The sequence below is a fragment of the Lepisma saccharinum genome, chromosome 18 (genome assembly GCF_977018435.1).
Source record: "Lepisma saccharinum chromosome 18, izLepSacc3.1, whole genome shotgun sequence".
Lineage (NCBI taxonomy): Eukaryota > Metazoa > Arthropoda > Insecta > Zygentoma > Lepismatidae > Lepisma > Lepisma saccharinum.
The window spans coordinates 46,363,252-46,384,058 of record NC_139246.1 but is presented as its reverse complement, the minus strand read 5'-3'; the positions used below and the strand labels follow the sequence as shown (position 1 = coordinate 46,384,058).

Sequence of the window (20,807 nt, the reverse complement as noted above, 5' to 3'; positions counted from 1 at the left end):
TAACAGATCAACTAGAGATCAAATTTTTCACATCAGACAGATACTTGAAAAAAAGTGGGTATATAATCAAAATGTCCATCAGCTATTCACTGATTTAAAAAAGCATATGATTCGGTCAAAAGAGATAAATTATATAATATATTAGTCGAGTTTGGAATACCTAAGAAGCTTGTTAGTATGATAAAAGTATGCACTAGTGAAACAGAAAGTAAAATTCGTGTGGATATTAATGTGTCTGACAAATTTACAATTCATGATGGGTTAAAACAGGGAGATGCATTATCTCCTTTGCCCTTTAATTTTGCCTTAGAATATGCTGTTAGGAAGGTGAAAGAAACTAACGAAGGACTAAAATTAAATGGTGTGACTCAGTTGTTAGCATACGCAGATGATGTAGACTTACTGGGGGATGATGTGAATACAATTAAGAATAATGCTAAAATATTTTTCAAAACTGTTAAAGAGATAGGTTTGGAAGTTAACAAGGAGAAAACTAAATATTGCTTACAGGCCGAAATCAAGTGTTAGGTAATAATCAAAATCTAATTATTGATAACAACCCGTTTGAACCAGTTTCCAAATTCAAATACTTAGGAGTAATATTAACAAATGAAAATTATATTAAAGGGGAAACAAAAAGTAGGCTTAATTCAGGAAATGCATGTTACTTCTCTCTTCATAAACTTTTGTCTTCTGGTTTAATATCTAAGAAGCTAAACGTTAAAGTGTACAAAACAGTAAATTTTGCCTGTAGTATTATATGGATATGAAACTTGGTCCCTTACATTGAAAGAGGAACATAAATTGAGGGTATTTGAAAATAAGATGCTTAGGAAAATATTTGGACCTAAAAGGGATGAGGAGACAGGTAAGTGGAGAAGGTTACATAATTTAGAACTACATAATTTTATTCATGTCCAGATATTATTAGAATAATTAAATCAAGAAGACTTAGGTGGGCACGCCACGTGGCACGAATGGGAGAGGAAAGAAGAGTTTACAGGATTCTTGTTGGGAAACCTGATGATAAGAGCCTGCAGGAAGGCCAAGACGAAGATGGAGGGACAACGTTGAGATGGACCTAAGGGAAATCGGTAGGGATGGAAAAGAGTATATGAATCCTGCCAAGATAGGGAAAGATGGAAGGCCTGTATTGCTCCAGACATGAACCTTCGGGTTTAAGAAGGCTAGAGCGTTAGTTAGTTAGTTAGTTAGTGATTAATACTATGAAGCAAGACTTAGCTGAAGCCTCAAGGTTAGATCCATCACCATTTCCTCATTCTTAATTGCGGGTTATTTGTTTGAAATGGATGGAAGCAAAGATCAAACTCAGTTACGTCACCTTAGCAAAAAGCGAGTGATAATAGCTTTGGTTGTTTGATTTTTTAAAATTTATCTTCACATTTCTGCCACCTTCGGCTAATGACGAAGTTAAGTTATGATATGATGAATTTGATGAAGGGACATTCTGCCCAGGCCGGGATTCGAACCCCGTTGATAATAGCGTAACAGGCGAGAGCACAGAAACGAAATATCTATATGAAATCCACCTACCCTATTGCGTATTAACTTGCCCACTTGAACTACGCACGTTTAACATGGACCAGGGCCGGATTAAGACGAAATTTGGCCTGATGCTGAGACAATGAAATACCGTCGATTTTTTTCTGTACAAACTAGGTTTAAGGTGAAAACTTTACTACGTCGCACTTACCGAACAATAATAAAGTGGCAACGATCGCCAAGACATTGCAAAATACCCAGCTAAATTATTAAGTAAAATGTTTAACGTAAAAATGATAGCATTAACTTGAAATCTTCATTGAACAATAAACACAACGACGTTATAGTTACGTCACAGCGCAAAGAATAATAGTAACTGTATAATAAGTAACGCTGTGTCTAGGCCTCCGAAATTGGGGATCCAAATTTCATTCTAAGATTTATTTTCAGGTTAATTTAGCAAAAGAAAACTGTTCAGCTTTCGGAAAATTCTCGCCTGTTTTAATCTGGGCCTATTTCAGGAATGGGCCCAATGCTGCAGCATCAATAGCACCCACCTTAAACCGTCACTGACCATGGTCGGAGTGTACTAATGGTTGCCGAGAGTAATGTCTTCTAAACTAGTAGGTCGCCAGATAAAAATGCTATCAGTAGTGCAGGATCTGGAAGTCGCAAAACGACGCAGTGCGGGGCGGGGGGGGGGGGGTTAATTAAGCCTTTGGGTGGCCCTCAGCCATTGACATAGTAGAGGGTTCGTATATGCGTATGTAAAACATAAACGAAGTTACTGAGGGATACAGAAATGAATACAATATATACAGGTAAAGGTAAAGTTTAAGTTCCCTGTGCATATATCACCGTGCAATGAAGGCACATTTAAGGTATGTGCGCTTCACATATTTTCTATCATGATATCATTATCAACCTGTTTCTATCATGACCAATTCTACCCAGCCTAACTCCTTTACTTTCTATAGGGGTGTTAAGGGACCTTTGAATCACTCTCTAGGGCCTTATATGTGACTTTGTCAACATGAGATCAAGAATTGAGGACTAAAAGTGATAAACGTTGTAAGTGCCAAAAGCGAAAGTGTTGGGAAATCGCATCGTTCCGCAAATCAGCCCGTAAGAACGTGCACACTAGTGACCTCTTTACACGCCCTTTGAACTACTTAGAGGGCTACCGGTCAGATTTCACGTTTACCACAATATAAAGCAAGGCACATTTCACAGTTTAACGTCGAAAACGGTGTATGAATTATTGTGGCACTTACAGCGTTTACCAATTTGTCTTCAATTATACACACACTCACAAACACCCTCCCCCCACACACACACACATTCGTATGTATATGTGTGTGTGTGTAATGGTAGATAGTAGAGGCAGCCTTTGGCAATAAGTTTGTAGATCCGGTACTGGCTATCAGAGTATCTCGCACTTACTGGACAGGCAATAGTACTTAGTGACTATTGAAAAAACACCCAATGTGAGCAAAACAAAAAAAAGAACGCATTTTGTATACTTTTATTAACACTGGCAATACTATGTACGTACATACAAATAGGAGAACACATGCACATCAACATATATTTATCACATAAGTAATATGTCTTAATTGCATTTTGCAATGGAGTTATTTTTTTTAGTTTCATTTGTTAACTTTTATCATATTTTTTTAACTTATTTTAATCGTGAACACATAAACAGGTACTCTAAAAGTCTACCTCTAAGGGCTGCTAAATGCATACACTCTTACTAACTTTATTTAACTTCTTTTTTAATTTCCAACTGTATTTAAACCCCAGAACATCACACAGAAGTAAGATTCTAATAAATGAAACGAATGAGATCTTTCTCTTTGCAATTAACATATAACATAGCATCTCAAATGTTGAAAAATAGAAGCAATTGAGTAGCATAATTATTCTATATAATGTAGAGAAAAAGGGTGACACAAAGAATTAAGGAAAACTAAAAAATAGTATGAAATTTACATGGGAAGAGGTCTGGAAGGTAGATTTTCATAGATAATGTTTATCTAATTTATGTATTAATTACTTATTATTTATAGAAAAACTTCAAGAACATAATATGAAAGTAAATATTAAATAAACCCTGAATTGTGTGCCTATTATTGCTGAAGTTGTAAATTTACTTGTAAATTGTGTAAAATAATGCTTTCATTAATTTGATTGATACTTTTAACAAAGAATAATACAATGGTAAAACTTAAGGTGCTAATGGAGATGCCATCTAATGACAATATTCTAGGACGGTATTTATTTGCCATATTTTAATATTTTATAATATAAAACTCATAGAGTTAATATTAAAGTCATCACGAACTCATTTGGATCATGCTATGACTGCAGTAAATTTGACTCTCGAATTATTTCTCACGTTACATCATAATTTCTTCATGAGTATTAGGCACTTTGAGGCTAGGGTCTTTTAGAACTTGAAAAGGACCAACTTTTGGAAGTGATGATTAGTTGGCTTGCACAGGCTCCAGATACACTGGAAGAAGTTGATAGTTCTCAATGGTGTTTCTCATGTTATCTGGAACCTGTACATCGTGAACAGCAGCTACCGGAATGGCGCCAAAGTAGGCTGCTTTTTGTGAGACGGAGAGTTCTGGTTGAGGGAGGTTGGCAACATTGGCTGACTTGGTTGCAACAACTTGGACATATACTGGTACACTGTGATGGTAGCTGTAGAAAAAGCCTCCTGGCTTGCGAGAATGGGATGTTTTTCTTGAGGACGGCACGAACCCGCTTTTACCAGCGCGATTCCTCAAGTTCTGCTGCAAGAGAGGGTTGTTTAGTATCACCGCGTTGTTCTGTGGATCTTGAACCTGTGTTGGGTTGTTCACCTGACTGGTGAACTGGAGTTTCGGGTACCGGTCGTTCACGGCGTCGACAACATCGTCGACCACGTCACCGTTTTCGCTCTCGATGACCACGGCTTCTTCCAGACCTCTGACGTCATCCTGTCTGTTGACGTCATCATCGTTAGCGATCTGGCCTGCACCTGCGGCTTCGGCGGCTGCCAAGGCTTGCTGGTAGAGGCGATAGTGCAACTGCTTGGCGGCTGTGACTGCGGGGGTGTCCGAAACAGGTTGAGGAAGGGCGCTGATGACGTTCTGAGGGATGTTGTCGCCAACAGCCCTGAATCCTTCCTTGTCGGCCTGGTACTGCACCTTCACTGCCTTCCCGGTTGGGTCTATGTAGCTGTACGAACCCCTGACTGTCCCGTCCAGGGTTCGGGATTCGATGCGGGCTTGGTTCGGGATTGAGTACCCGAACATGAACTGGCCTAGCCCATCTTGACTGTGGAACTGGGACGCTTCCTCGAGTTCTATGACTTGCTGCACTTCCCCTGCTGAAGAAATGGCTCTAGCTGCTGGAGCTCTGTACACCGGAACGATTAAATACTGTTGGAGTGGAGTGTTTTGACCAGCTGATGTACAAACATGCAAAGCCAAGAGTAAGATCTGAAAAGATGAAAAGTATTTTAAGATTGTTGGAAAACCTTTGCTTTGCAAGTTAAAAAATACTGGCCAGCAATTACATCCTTAAGCTAGTGCAAGATCTCTAAAAGTCAGTTCCGTTGATCCCAGTAGTCCGTAACAATGTATGTAAAAAAATCTACCATGACATCATCATATTTGTGAAGGAAAGTAATGGTAATGTGCATGTACACTCAACCGCAATAAAAATCGAACACCTACATCCTAAAATACTCGCTTCCTTGCAAGCCTTATGTGTGTTGCCTAACTCTACGGCGGTGGTAGAGGTTACCATTGAGTATTTTTTGCTATTGAAATAGGCAACACACATATCGCATTGCAGGGAAGAGAGTATTTCAGGATGTAGGTGTCCGATTTTTATTGACTGTACGTCCTCAATTACAAACTCACACAAATGAGAAAGCCTCATTTAGCTCTCATTCTCTCGAACGATGTTAATATCAATATTCATTAGAGGATAACGGATTTGAGTGCACCATCAACAGGAGGCGAAATCATTGAATGTTGTGGTTCAATATCCTCTTCTTTCGTTTGTATTATCGCCAAAAGGATTTTGGAAATAGCCAGATTTCTTGATTTCGTTTGTCAAAGTTTCTTCAAAGTCCAATTTACACATAGATAGGAGTTCATATGCAGTTCAAAATGTGGGTGCAACCGAGCCACCGTGTTCCTTTACTGGGGATCGAACCCAGGACCACTTGATTAAGAGGTGAAAACGTTACCACTTCCTTTATTGTTCATTTTTTTAAAAAATACACCTAATCGGTCGTATCCCCCCGTTTTTCACGAACTTCTCAATTGTTCTCACATCCTAGATTTTCTCTATAGTCTCATTGGGATAAACGCAAACATCCGTGTCCAAATCTGGATTCGAACCCGAGATCCCTGGGAATGCAGCCCGCTGTGCTAACCACTCCGCCACGTGGGTCGACACCACTGCTCCACTGGAGGTCTTCTTGTTTTCGTATTTATTGATTAGAGACCATTGACAAGTAAAACGTTTTTTTTTTTTCTTTTTTTACTCTTTACGTTTTACTTTTGACTTTACCAGGTGGATATTTATCGATGTATGTAGGGTGGTTGTAGTGGAATATATTTCACCATTGGACCAGGTCTCGTGAGAAAAAAAATAATATATTGTATAAGAAAGTGTGGTAAAAAGTTGCACTGTCCACCGGAAAATACGTTAGGCTGGGTAGCTGTGCATAAAAATGCACTAGGAATATTTACGAAACTTACATAAATAGTTTAATAGTTTTATGCTGGGTGTGTAAGGTGTGACCTTCTGGTAAGCCACCCAAATGTCAACCTCACTTCCACGTATTACACCCCGGGAACTGCTTTTTGCATGCCAACGAGGCTCTGGCGTCTGAACCTATGTCCAGTATAATCCTCTGTAGGGCTATGTGTGTGTTGTCCTGTGTTTTGTCCTTATGTGTCCTGAGTGTCCCTTTTACAGCTTCGGCTTTTAACTCAGGTAAGAATATTTTAGGCTTCACACATGGTTCTATTTTAGTTATAGTAAGGGGCTGGGACCCGTATAATGTGACGTGTGCAAAATAACCAAAGTGCTGACGCACCCACAATTTTCAATTCAATAATTATTTCTTATGTATTATTATAGCATACGTAAATCAGATTGAAATTTAATCAATGTACAAGGGGGTATAATTTCCGAGCCAAATTCATATGGACACATTAAAATTATTTTGGATTAGATTTTACGTGACTGAAAGATAACACTATGGCTATATTCTTATTTCTGAATGAACTGATTAAAATATGGATTGAAAATTATGTTGATAATTCAAAGTGACACACGTTGACTGTTGCTCGCAAGGTCCCATACAATTGATATTTATTACATACTTTTGAACTTCTCGCTTCCGATAGGTCTTACATTGGACATAATGCCAATAAGTTGTAAATAATTTGTTTTACTATATTTGGCCACTTTAGCTTGTTCATTGTTGTCTGACCCTCACGGGCTTCAGAATAATACTTCGTGGCAAATCAGCATGCAAAATAGCGTGTCTTCTTATGTAATAAACCTTGTTCTGGGTGTGTGTATAATTGGGTTGACAATGTGTAATGTGCGTGGGCTAATACCAGGTGTGTGATCAGTTAAGAGACAATGACTGTCAGCAGATACACACGCACATATATGGTCATGTGACTTAGTAAACCTTAGCTGCTTTGAATAATATATACAGTAAGATTTAACTTCTGGTTTGACACCACTGACACTATACTTTATTCTCTTTGTTAAGTGAATTATAAAACTTCTTAAACTCATATCACGATGTTATTAGCAAGGCAAACATGAATTAGCGTAAGCTGTAATAACAATATACATATTTGTAAAGTATATTCTTAACGATAAAATATTTATATGAAAGTGATGTAACAGTCCAAATATAAAATACACCCATAGGCGTGCGCACTGGGGGCAAGAAGGGGCAGTTGCCCCCTAATACTCTCACTTCGAATTTAGAATCTTATTATCGTTATTAAACATTAGTATGATCTTTGAAAAAATAAATATTCGAAGCCGACGAAAGTTCCAACCAAAGTTCTTGTTATTAACACTTCCCACACTTTATTCGTTAATTGTGTTACCTCTGTGTGTTGCAGAATAAATTGCCCATACATTGGACATCAGTAGCGGCGATTAGGGGACAAAAATGGGTAGGAGGGCCAAGGACAGTTTACGTTTCTTCGTATACAAGGCTTAGCATTGTGAAAGCCATAGTGAAGGGGCAAAACGTGTGGGGGGTAACTGCCCTCAACGAACCCCGTTCTCACCGTCACCATTGAAAATTAATAAATTATGTGTAGTTGTTTAGAATTTGCTGTACGAAACTATGTACATACGTAAAATAGTCTCTGAACTACCGAGAGGTGAAATAAAGGGGGTTTAAAGAAGTGCCACGCAAGTTTGAATTCTTATGATACAGTGTAATTTTCGGTGGGTCCGTACATACTCTATGTACGTCATGTTCCTAATGAAATAAAACAGTGAGATGACATGAGTTTTTAATTTCTCAAATTGAATTTTCATTAAATCTTTTGCCCCACATAATCAGAGAGTTTTCACTCGCCTATTTATTAAAGTTATTAACAGTGTACAAACTGACGATTCACAAAAGCTATAACAACAAGGAAATAAAAATAAAATAATAACATATCGTGATCTATTCCTGATGTACGTTCAAACGCAAATATTAAAATAAGCGTTTCATATTTTTAAAATGCCTTCTCTATTGTCATATACCTCATTTATGCCAATTATGGGTGTCGTCGTCGTCGTCATCATCATCATCATCATCATCATCAAATCATCATCATCAGTATTGGGGCTTCCCCGATGGCGTAGTGGTGGCGTCGTCGCCTTGTAATCGAAGTATCCCTGGTTCGATACCCGGGGGTGGCACATAGTGGTTCGTATCTCACTGTAAACTGTAGGTCCAGTCCCGATTAGACTTATTGCGCATGAAGTGAACTTAATCAACTCAATCTATCAATCATCAGTATTATATTATCAATGGCTTTTATTTGCAGACGTTAAATAAATTAATCCATATATTTAATGGGAAAATGCAGGCCTCGATGGAATAGTGGTAAGCAAAGCGCGCTGCGACGCCAGGGACGCCGAGTCGAATCCCGGCATGAGCACAAATGTTCTTTGTGAGAATCCTTTCATCATTTTCATCATGTCATTACTCATCCTTATCTTCGCGATTAGCCAAAAGTAGCAGAAATACGAAGTAAAATATAATAAACAAGCAATTGAATCAATTTATGGAACCATAACCGAAATTTATTGAAAATTTTGTGACTACAGAACTGGTGCTATGTAAAAACGAAGCAAACATAGCGAACGTTCCATTAATCCTTTTTGCATGAGGAGATGTTCAGGGTCCTAGCTCCAAAACCCTGTGGCAGGCGGACTAGCATACAAAGCGACCGGGGCCACCCAGCTGGTGGCATCGAAGCCATTTGCAAAACTCGCTCACACGTTCTTCCCTCACCCTCCACTCCCATTCCCAGAAAACAAACTCTCATACGAGTCGCTTTTCCCACCTAAAGAGATCCGGCCTTGAACATGAAAACATCGCCACGACTCTTGCCATCGGCCTTACACATGCATTATGACGTAATGGCATTTAGACCATCATCTGAAGGGCGTGGTCTCGATCCAAGGTTCCCGTGTCCCTCCGGATATACGAGATTCCAGAGGAGGTGCATCACCATAAAAATTGATGCTACCTCTCGAGAAGCAGGATCATTAAAAGAAGTCTTCATTATTGGCGATTTCCATCACGCTTGGCCGTAAAGGAAATACCAGCCACACGTGTGGTGGAGGAGGCGGGGGAAACGAAAGTTCTGCCTTTGGTCCTCATGCGAAATGTCACAGTCATCAGTTGACTCGTGCATCAGAAGTGAAACTATGTCTCGACCGGGAATTTTGTAGTTTTCTCATCCTCATCGCCTATTTCATGTCTCAAATTATTTGCTCAATTGCAAGCAAACTATGTACCTAGTTATTAAGAAGCCCCCCCCCCGGCTCTATGGCTACTTAATACTAAGCCTTACCTACCAACTGTTCTTGCCCCCACCTTTCTGGCACTCTATCCAGTGGCGTCGCCAGAAATTGATCTTGGACGGGCTCAAGGGTGCAAAAAATATCTGTAGGTGGGCTCTGCTTCTGTGGTTATGGCCAGGATCGGCACTAGGAATTTTTCAACGTGGAGCGACGTTCATGAACATTGTGCTGTACTGGAGCATTCTTGTTCATGGCTCAAATTCATACTTATAATGCAATTATTACAAATATTTTGTATGCAATCTTTATTAGTGTTAAAAATTCGGCATACAAATTTCCTGTATTTTGTAAAAAAAAATAATATTATAAAAATAAAGCGAAATAAGCTTTCATCGGTTGAGGAGAAGCTTCTCTAAGCTTTTAGAAAACAAACGAAGCCCCATTTTGATCAGATGTATTCAATACATTTTTCCTATTTTTGTAGATTTACTCATTGTTTAACATGTGTTAAAAGTTTAATTTCATCATTTTGGCGCACGTAATCATTTCTCGCACGTTAATGAAAGGAAACCAACATAATGGTAAATCTAGAAACGTTCTTCACTTTGAAGTAAAACTGAGTTATGTTAGTCAATTGTTACGGAAGCTATGTGTGGTTTATACTATAATTAATTACGAGTTTGTAACTTTGCGTTATCTAAATAATATATATCACGTATTTATTCTATTTGAGTGGCAGACCGGTGGACTGATATTATTTTAAGGTGGGTTAGAGACCACCCCGACCCATCCAGTGGCGACGCCTCTGACCCTATCGATGCTACTGTACTTATAATATATATAATGAACGAGTGCAGGCCTCCGTGGCGAAGTGGTCAGCGAATCTACGAAACCAAAGGTCTTAAGATCGAACTCTGGTAAAGGCATTAATGTATCATTTAGCTTGTCCCTCTTAACACAAGTTTACTAATAATACCGGTTGTCACAGTTGATCCAAGAGGTAGAAATGCCACAGCAAATAACCGAAATCTAAATAAAGAAATACACAGGGTTATAAAAAAATCCAGCACCTTAGCACAACTCTGCTATTAGTGTACAAGGAATAGTGAACAAGGGGGAAAGTTTTAGCAACTATGTGTTTTTCAGACTAATGTGTTAGAATATTCTACGTAGAATGTACCGTTGGGGCCACTTGCATTCGGGAGGGGCTGGAATTGCATAGATAGATGCTTTCAGAGCCCCGTGAGGACATAACACAACTAATAATTTGTGTTATTACTATCATTAATAATATTATTATAATTGTCATTGATATATATATATTTGCGTGTGGAAATCAATAAATAAAATACTATAAATTAGTTATACAAAAGTAACCGTTAATTGTGAAGAAAGTGTATGTGTAACAGAAATGGTTTATACATCAATGAATACAGTATATCTTCAAGTTTATTGTCGCACGTTGTTAGTTTCAGACGACGCCACTGCAGGAGTGAGCGTTTGTTGATCTTACACAAGTACCGACTTGGATTGCTCATGGTGGAACGATTCCGTGGCCACCTCGCTCGTCTGATTGGTAACTATGGATTTCTCTATCCGGAGTTACATTAAAGAACTTGTGTTTGTTTCCCCTCTTCCCAGCAACGTCCACGAGGTGGCCACGGAATCGTTCCACCACGACCAATCCAAGTCGGTACTTGTGTAAGATAAACAGACGCTCACGCCTCCAGTGGCGGCGTCTGAAAATAACAACGCGCAACAGTAAACTTGAAGAAAAGTTGTATTCATTGATGTACCTATATAAACCATTTCTGTTACATATACACTTTCTTCACAATTAATGGTTCCGTTTGTATAACTAATTTATTGAAACCCTCTACTGTATTTAAAATAGCGAGAATGGTGTGCATTTATATCATGATACATGGAAGAGAAAATCTGAGATTTTTTTATCTTATAAGAACCCCTGCCTATTTTCTAGTGGGCGACATACACAATAACATATTTTGTATATTTAGAACGTTCCACTCTCAAAAATTGGAATCAGTTGGGGGTTCATTTGCCACTCTGGTATTTTCCAGAGTTTTCAGTGCTTTTATTTGAAAAAGTTGATTTCTCAAAATTTCGTCAGTGGTATCGTACTGTACTAGAATTGATGCCCCCGGTTCGTCGTACCTTAGAAAATCAAAATACTCAAAACTGAAAATCTGGCCCACTAAACATTTTCCGTTCTAATTGAGGCTGTCATATCAGTGCAGTTGTATTAGTATCAAGGGTGCATTCATCGTTGAAGAATCAAGCATGTTACGAGTACATTGAAAACAACACATTCCAACAACTTTCACCTCTTTCCACTTTTCTGTATCTTCACTAATAACGTAATTGTCCTATGGAGTCGGACTTTTGAATCGTCCTGTAGCTATATATACACACACCTGTTTAACGTGACATCCTATATTTTGGATTCAAACGAGGACTACTATGTCTCAAGGGGAGTCTATATACATCTCAGAGTTGGTACTTCGTAACAAGAAGTAGGAATAAAGTTGGATACCATATTTCTATGCGATTTCTTAGCATAACGAAGTTTCAAGGCCAAAGGCGTGTATTGTAACAAAGCCCCATTGTTATTATTTTCTCACTTTTCAATGTCACGGCCAATCTCCCTTTATGACCTCGCCCACTTCATGAAATTCCATCTGCGTGGTTCTTCATGCTATACAGTCACGAATTAACGGGGATGTTGAAAAACATGTATTTTCAGAGCGCAAAGAAGCCTGCATGTTGATTTCATGTGCATGCATCACAACTGACTGAATGAACAATTTTCGATGAATCAATATTAAACCTCGTAAATTATTCTTTATAGTATGGAACTTTCACATGCTTTAATTATGACACTATTCTATTACTATTAATTAATCATCAATAATTATTAACGATATGAATTGATTGATTTGTTAAGTCCACTTTATGCACAGATAGGCCAATTGAGACTGGACCAGTGATTTGCGTCTACGAGTAAACAACGATAGTCTACATTCTACACGTAGACTATTTTATACACGTAGACGACGTAATCTATGTAAACAACATGGCGAAAGGTGATAACTTAGCAAAGGGCGCCGCGCAATTAGAAGAAAATTATACTGCGTATCAGTTGCTGATTTGTGAAGAGAACTTTTCATACTCTTTCTTCCAAATTCGAACAATTTCCTAGGAAGAAACCTAATATAGGAAATATTCTAGTGTTTTATGGGGAAAAGACCACTCTTGCCTCACGACTGCCATCTGTTGTTGTTTTTTGCATACTACTTATCTTCTTCCATAGTTGATAATAGAAAAGAAGAGAAATTTTGTTGTAAATAGGATTCTTTTCATTTTGTTAGGAACCAATATAGTTGAAAATGTCACTTTCCATTCATGAAACCCTTGAAAATTAATTTTAATGCCCTTTAGATTGTCTACGTAAGTCTATGTAAACTACAACCCAATGTAATCTACGCGTAGATTACGTGTAGACGTAAACTTATAGTTTACTGCACATCACTGGACTGGACCTACTGTAAAATTGGATCAGAACCACTGTCCAATGTGCTTCCACCAGGTATCGAACCCAGGACCTCTTGATTACAAGGCGACGACGTTACCATTACGCTTTCGAAAGACTACTGTCAACGATATGAAGAAAAATGTCCATGTAGCCTATATTTATATATATTGCTAAAATAATAATAATAACAATAGTAATAATATTGCTTACATAAACTTGAAGGATTGATTATTCCTTGTTTTTCATATTGACTTTACAAGTGCAGTGTCCAGTATTTAATTATTTTTTTGTGTTTGAATATTTTGTTTATTTTATGTCGCTTTAAGATCTCTCTAGGTTAAACGAGACTATGAGGACGAATGAATCTAATGAAATAGATGAGTGAACCAAAGCAATGACACATCCATTCCATCGTGTGACACCTCTTTTGTAGTACGATACACTAAGAAACTTCGCCAACTTGGTAATTCCTACTGTGTCTATCACATAATACCTTATATTCCTTTTGACTACACAGCTACTCCCAACCCTTACCAACATATTAAATAATTGAGGTTATAAGGAAATAATTCTTGTATTCTTTATTTTAATATTGGATTTTTCGGTGGTTGATAGGGCTGTAAGAGTAAATTTAGAACAAAATTGCATAAATTGGGCCTTTGTGAAAAATGTAGGTGGGTGTTTAGGAAACCTGCGGGTGTTAGGACATGTTGAAGTAGATAAATCAATGCTTATTTATATATTTAAGAATGGATTATAAATTTTATGATATTTTTACTGTCAAATTAACTTCAATAGACTGATTAGTGTTTATTTTAGAACTTCAAATGTTGCCTTAAAGGTTTCTAGGTACTATCCGTGTTCGTCTATCAACATAAGGGAAATAGGTAGTACCATATTCATACAACATTAGTTAACATTACAGTCTGCTATTTAGGCTATATACACCGTGTTGATTGAATTCTTTCAAACTGATGGAAATACAGTAATAGAGGACAACCACACTTATACTATCAAAGTGCATGATTATATATTTGTGTATTTATAGTGGCGGCGAGGGGTGGGGGGCAATGACCAAAATTGGGAGGGCAAGGACAATTTACTCTCCCTTGGTAGATAAGGTTTAGCATAGTGTGGGGGCAAAAGTGTCAAAAAGTTGGGTGGGTCATTGCCCCCCACCCAACTTTTTGACACTTTTGCCCCCACACTATGCTAAACCTTATCTACCAAGGGAGAGTAAATTGTCCTTGCCCTCCCAATTTTGGCACCTTGTCCCCGCAGTTTTGGAACCCAATCGCCGCCACTGTGTGTTTAATATGTATAAGTTTTTAAATAGCTATCCTATGTTCGTAGGCCTCGTTCCGGGGGGTGGAGGTCAATAAAACTTTCCAAATTGTAGCAAAGCCTCATTTTTAATTATTTGAAAATGGAGTAATATTCATTTTACTTCCTACGTAAATACCGTAATGAATAAAATGAAAAATTTTACCACTCATTTCCAGGGAAGCAAGTTCCCCCTTGCATACTCCCTTTATACGCCCATGGATCAGGCGTCTAGGGCACGTTATCAGAATGCTTCTGGATCGAAGACTTCCTATTTCTCCAATTCAGTAGAGAACGCTACGTGTACCCGGGCCTCCCCGATGGCGTAGTAGGTCGCCTGGTAATCAAGGGGTCCAGAGGACATTGCACAGTGGTTCGAATCTCACTTTAAACTTTAGGTTCAGTCCCGATTAGCCTTTATGTGCATAAAGTGACCTTAAAACAACAATTCTAACAAACTAAATGTACCCTGAAAATCTCTCGTTACACTGTCTAGAGGGTGAACGGTCAGCTAGTATTGAGCATTGTGACAAGTAATATAAAGGGCCATAGATACATATGTACTGTATATGCTGGAAATATGAAGGGGTGGGTGGGTGTTTGGGAGCGTCCCCCTGTTTCTAAAGGAGTGTTCAGAAAGTTTGATTGATTGATTTGGTTTATTTGCTACCCTTTTCTGTCACTTTAGGCTAATCGCGACGATGAGAATGAAAGCTAATAAGATGAAACAGATTAAGGGACATTCACAAACAACACCAATACCCTGGCGTCGTGACACACTATGCTAACCACTACACCACGGAGGTTGTCTCCTATTCATAAGAGTCTCTCTAAAACGTGTTAATTCACGGAACAACTTGGTTTCCATAGGAGTTCGAATTTCTGTCATCACTGTTGTTTTGGTACCTTAAACTGACTAGAATCTTTTTTAAATTCAAGTCATCTGAAGTGGTTTAGCAGGATATTGTGACGAAATCAATTTATCACCATTTCAAGCAAATTTCTTAAGAGGGTGGCAGATTCTCGTGTTACTTGCTTAGTGTCTGCAACTTTTGAAAGAAACTGCAATTTTTACTGAAAAATGAATCAAGAGACTCTAAATCGAATCAATGAAGGTGACATTAATGTTGAAAAAGGAAGGATAACGACCCAAAATTTGATGAGAATGAGAGAAACACATTTCAGAAATAGATCAAGGTTTAACATATTTAAAATTCAAATAAATTTACTTTATCTTTAACATCCCTATGATCAAACCTACTGCCAGTAATGCACAAATTTACAATCAATTAGGTAGAGAATTGCGTTTCCAACACAAACGACAAAAAATGCAATTAAAACATATTATTTCAAGCGTTTTTCATATTTTATGATATATTATCACCAGATGAAGAGACTCAGTTGAAACGAACCTATTGATACTTGTGTAAATGTATTTTAGATAGTATGAATTTGAGTCTCACTTATTGCACATCGTATTGAGCTCCGTCCTGTCCTTCGACTTGTGACGTCACAATAGTTTCAGTGTGTTAATGCTGAGATCATAACCTAACACTCACAAGCTTACAACGAATGCTTTTATCGTGACGTCAGAACTCGGAGGGACGGGGCTTGTGTTAGTTTCAGTGTTATTATAGCCGAGTTGTTTACTCCCAGGTACCTAAATATAAATTTGAATAATTTGCTCGTGTGGCAACGGTTTTCAGAGTGTCGAAATGATAATAGAAGAAGTATTATAAAATATCAAACGAATATTACGAACGAATGTTTCTAACCAGGAAGGCCCACAGAATATATGGGACTTTAGTAAGATCAAAAATTAAAAAATGCATTTAAATGTAAACATCAGACACATAATGACACAATAATGTCAAAATGAAATTTCAGTATAAATTCATTGTTGAAATGATACAGTTTTCCTTTCATTTAAGCCTCATCTACCATTTTATAGAAACATTCAACCTTTGCTTCCATCTGGTGTTCACCTCTGGTAACCAGAAAAACAAAGCATTTAAATGCGACAGTTGTGTCAGTCAATCCATAGTATATCACCACTGAACCAATACATCAGGAATCATAATAGCTATGAAGTTGATTACAGCACATATTAGTGTATTTGCAGTGCAGCCTATTTGTAGATAGAATATGGAAATCGGCTAATTGTTGAATACAAATGCTTCAAAACATGCCAGTGAAATTAAAGCATTCAAAAACCTACTCGTAAGAAATTCTGAATGCATATCCATGATCAGTTTCATTTTGGTTCAGTGGCAAACGATCGTTACTAACATACGATTTGTCCACGACTGTAAATAAATTGAAAGGTAAACTACATAATTTATTAAAATTTGTCATTTGGGAAATTCAGTGCATGTTGGATCTGAGCCTTTTTTTCCTCGTGAGAGTAAAGGCGAATTTGACGTGGTGCTGAACTCCTTACGTTCACTGTTAGCTCAGTCAATGAAGGTTTAATGTCGGTAATAATTACGTAAAAGTTGAATTTAGGTCAGTTGAAGAACAGTGCAAAATCCCAAAGTCCCCACCCCTCCCGTCGGTGCTTTCCCCAAGCACCCCCCCCCCCAAACATCAATTTCGCAGACTCTCAGTTCCTGACTTATATGTCCGTAACCGATGGTCATTGGCAGATAATCATTTTTAAACTTAATCCTCATTAGATGGGCTACAAAAACAGTTCTGCTTAATTTTCCGATGTCTGTGGTTTTGCCGTAATTTTTAAAAAAATATATTTAAAAAGTGAAATTTGTCTAACACTTCATAAATTTTTGATTTGTAACTTGTGAACAAATTAACTGACAGGAAATTGTTTCGAAAAAAAGTTGTAGTCTGATTTATAAGCTTTAAAACGATATAAGTTTTAATGTATTTTCATGAAAGATACATCATAAAATGTGTCTCCAAATGGAGGATAGTACCAAAAAAATAAATCTTTATCAAAGTCCGGAGGTTAAGTCCTGACTTTTACTTTTTGGTAAATAGAAGAGACGTGGTAGAATTAATTGTTAAAATATTTAATATATTTTCAGTCGAGTAGAATGTAGCTGAGACCAAGAATGAGTCGAACGGTAAAATTTTACTTCCACACTCTCATATGCCCCAAAGTGTAATCCAACGGGGTTGGTTTACCTAAGGATTATGTGCATTTACAGCTTATTAACTTAAAAAATTAGCTATTTCCCATCACATGCAGGTACTACCCCCAATTTTTTTCCCGACTTTTTCCTTGAAATCTTGGATTTTTTTATGTACTGGGGACCCAGGGACTCATGGTGTCCTTATATGTAAGAAATACAAAATTTTGACGAGCGATCAGTTTTTCATAGTTTGTTTGAACGTACAAAATATCATACGCTGGTATTATGGGTTGCAAAGGTACGTTACTGCCCAGCGTATGCCATACTTTGCAGACCTTTAGATATTTCTATTGATTGTAGGACGATCTGAGATTATTTGTTCATAAAACACAATAAACATATTGATTTAAATTGCTGTATTATAATTACATAACAATATCGATGTTAGTGGAGGCACATAGTGGTTCGGATCCCACTTTAAACTGTAGGTCCAGTCCCTATTAGCCTTACTATGCATAAAGTGGACTTAAAACACCAAATCAACCAACCAATCAATATCAATGTTAGAATTGGACACGTTATCATATTAAAACAATATTATGGGCTTACTGCTGTTTGGAAGGAATACTGAAATGGTACTTCAGCAGCTTCAATGAGCTGGAATCCAACACTTTACACACCCTGTACACTGTGCATATTTACCGCACTGCCCACTGTTATGCTGACTATGTTGATCATGAACAAGATGGTATCCGCCTTAACTACTCTTATTTCAATACCTTTTTTTCTCCAAATGCCATTGTACCAATTCTCTGCTGGTTTACATTACACTCACTGCCACTTCCTGCATCTCACTATCAGCACAATAACGGATTGATTTAATTTATTTTACATCGTATTTTTGCCACTATTGGCTAATGGCGAAAATGAGCATGACATGATGAAATTGTTGAAGGGGCACTCACAAAGAACAAACATGACCATGCGAGTATTCGAACCAGGGACCCATGGTGCCGTAGCGCACAACACCATAAATTGCACCAGGAAATAGAAACACTAACTTGTAAGATCCATCCAAGTCTAATCTAGAACCGTTCTCTTCCTGTACCACATAATGCAAGTGATAAGCAGTCGTCAGTAGTACTCGATAATGCCCTGCGTATGAAATACCATACGCTCTTATCAAACTTCTCCTGGAGCATATGTACACACATAACTCAACATAAGCCGGCCCCCGTGGCGGAGTGGTTAGCACATTGTGCTACGACGCCAGGGGTCCCGGGTTCGATTCCTGGTATGGACATGGATGTTTGTGAGTGTCTATTCATCAATTTCATCATATCATCACTCATCCCCATCTTCGCAATTAGCCAGAAGCAAAAAAGCGAAGTAAATTAAAGCAAATCAATCAATAACTCAACATAAAACATGGTTTTATAAACCATCAACACTATGAAAGAGAGAAATAAGTTATCTTTGTCTAAAACAAAAATTGTTCACAAAGAGAAAAAAATATCAATCACTGATGTACATTTTTTAAGAGAAATCGCCATGCTCTTTTACAAGTTCTCCAATCAAGCATATGAGTGAACAATGCAACATATGCGAACAAAGAAACTACCACAATGCACAAATATTTAAAAAAATATAACAACATTGTTTAGCGTATGAAATATCATACACTGGGCATTAATGGGTTAATATTTCAAATAAGCAAGTCTTTGTAAGTACAATGCATGTTTTTAGCATTCTGATATTTGTTATGCCATTGCGTTCATTTTATCAAAATTTGCTGTGATGTTTCCAAGGGGGACCAGGGGGCACTTTCTCCCTGAGATGTCTGGAAAGACATCATATAATCAAATAGTTAAATTGAAGCGTCAAAATATGTACAAGTAGTGCCGTGAAAGACAGCAGATTATGTGACAATGTGAATTATCCTAGTGCTGTGGATGCTTTATGAGAATTCTCTTAACTGGGAAAAAAAACACGTTTCCCCACTAAAAGCACTGCTGCTCCCCTGACAAGAAACAATTGCGGCGGCCTTGGATCTTACTGATGTATTTATGTACTTGGGTTTATTACAGAAAAAGGCATGGTTTTATATAAAATAATAATAAAAAATTTTCAACTTACACTATGGAGTGCTAATTAAATTTCAATAGAATCATATATTACAGTTATTAGTATTAATGGGGCAACAAGGTTTGAAGTATATGTGTGTATTAAAAATTGCCTTCTTAATAATGCGTTGGTATACGTAAGTTAATTTTATCGATAACAAAATTTCCCTTTACATGATTCGAACTAGTGCGCAGAGTCTCCTTCGGGAATAGGACCCGAGACCCCTTGATTACAAGGCGTTAGCTTTATCATACCCCAAAAGAAAGTCCTTATAAGTTATCAGCTAAGAATCTAAAGGGAAGCTAACCAAACCAAACAATGGAAGAAGACGAGTACCTTAACTATAGTTCAATACGCCAGAACATCATTAGCCTATTGGATTTCAAAGTTAATGCAGAGAACAACTGCTTCCTAGAAACATATAGGCCACGCTACAGTTATCCTACTAGAATACAATGGCATAATGTATCTCTTGCTGTTACTTAACGACATCAATGCATGTCTTTACGTCAGGAGTTGAGATGAGTATAGAAATTCGAAACTGGCGACCCTGGAGTACGAAGCGACAATACCTAACACTAAGTCTATCGACAAATACCGAACATATCACATGATTAATTGATCTATATTGTTGTTCGTAACAATGTATCAAAGTAATATAATTATAGAAATAAAAACAAGTGGATAGCCTATACTTACCAACCACTTCATTTTCGCTTCTTGTGTTGACGATGGGCTATGGTTCAATGCCTGACACTCGAGATGCGCATGATCTTCATATATCTTGATGAGCTGCTCTCGCCCCCCCCCCCCCAAATAAAAGCAAGTAGTCACCAGGGCATCTTACCTCAGGGTCACTGGGACGAGCCAACCAGAACACATATCTCCCGCTCTGGGATGAGTAGGTGGAGTTCGTAAACAATGTTGCCAGCCGCGGAGGATTGTTTCAAGGGAGAGAACGCCATGCTTTTCTCATTTTTTTTCTTGACACGTGTTGTATAAATGAAAGTGAGATATCTGTATTTGCAAGTTAGCATATTTTATGCAGTGGATAGATGTTCTACCTGTGTTGTCAAAGTTTGGCTTCACTTTCCTACATTTTTTTAAGGTTTATATATATTTCTTTTAATAAAAGA

The 20,807-nt window shown here is 37.7% G+C and overlaps 1 protein-coding gene across 1 annotated transcript; it reads right to left on the bottom strand.

Annotated features, from left to right (window-relative positions):
- Positions 1 to 3,014: 3,014 nt before the first annotated feature.
- Positions 3,015 to 20,468, bottom strand: LOC146002554 (uncharacterized). Its single transcript, XM_083140482.1, has 2 exons — positions 20,371 to 20,468; positions 3,015 to 4,997 (listed from the first exon to the last, which is right to left on the bottom strand). Exons 1-2 carry the CDS (start codon positions 20,380 to 20,382, stop codon positions 3,993 to 3,995), a joined length of 1,017 nt encoding a protein of 338 aa, XP_082996608.1. The 5' UTR covers positions 20,383 to 20,468; the 3' UTR covers positions 3,015 to 3,992.
- Between the last annotated feature and the right edge of the window lie 339 nt (positions 20,469 to 20,807).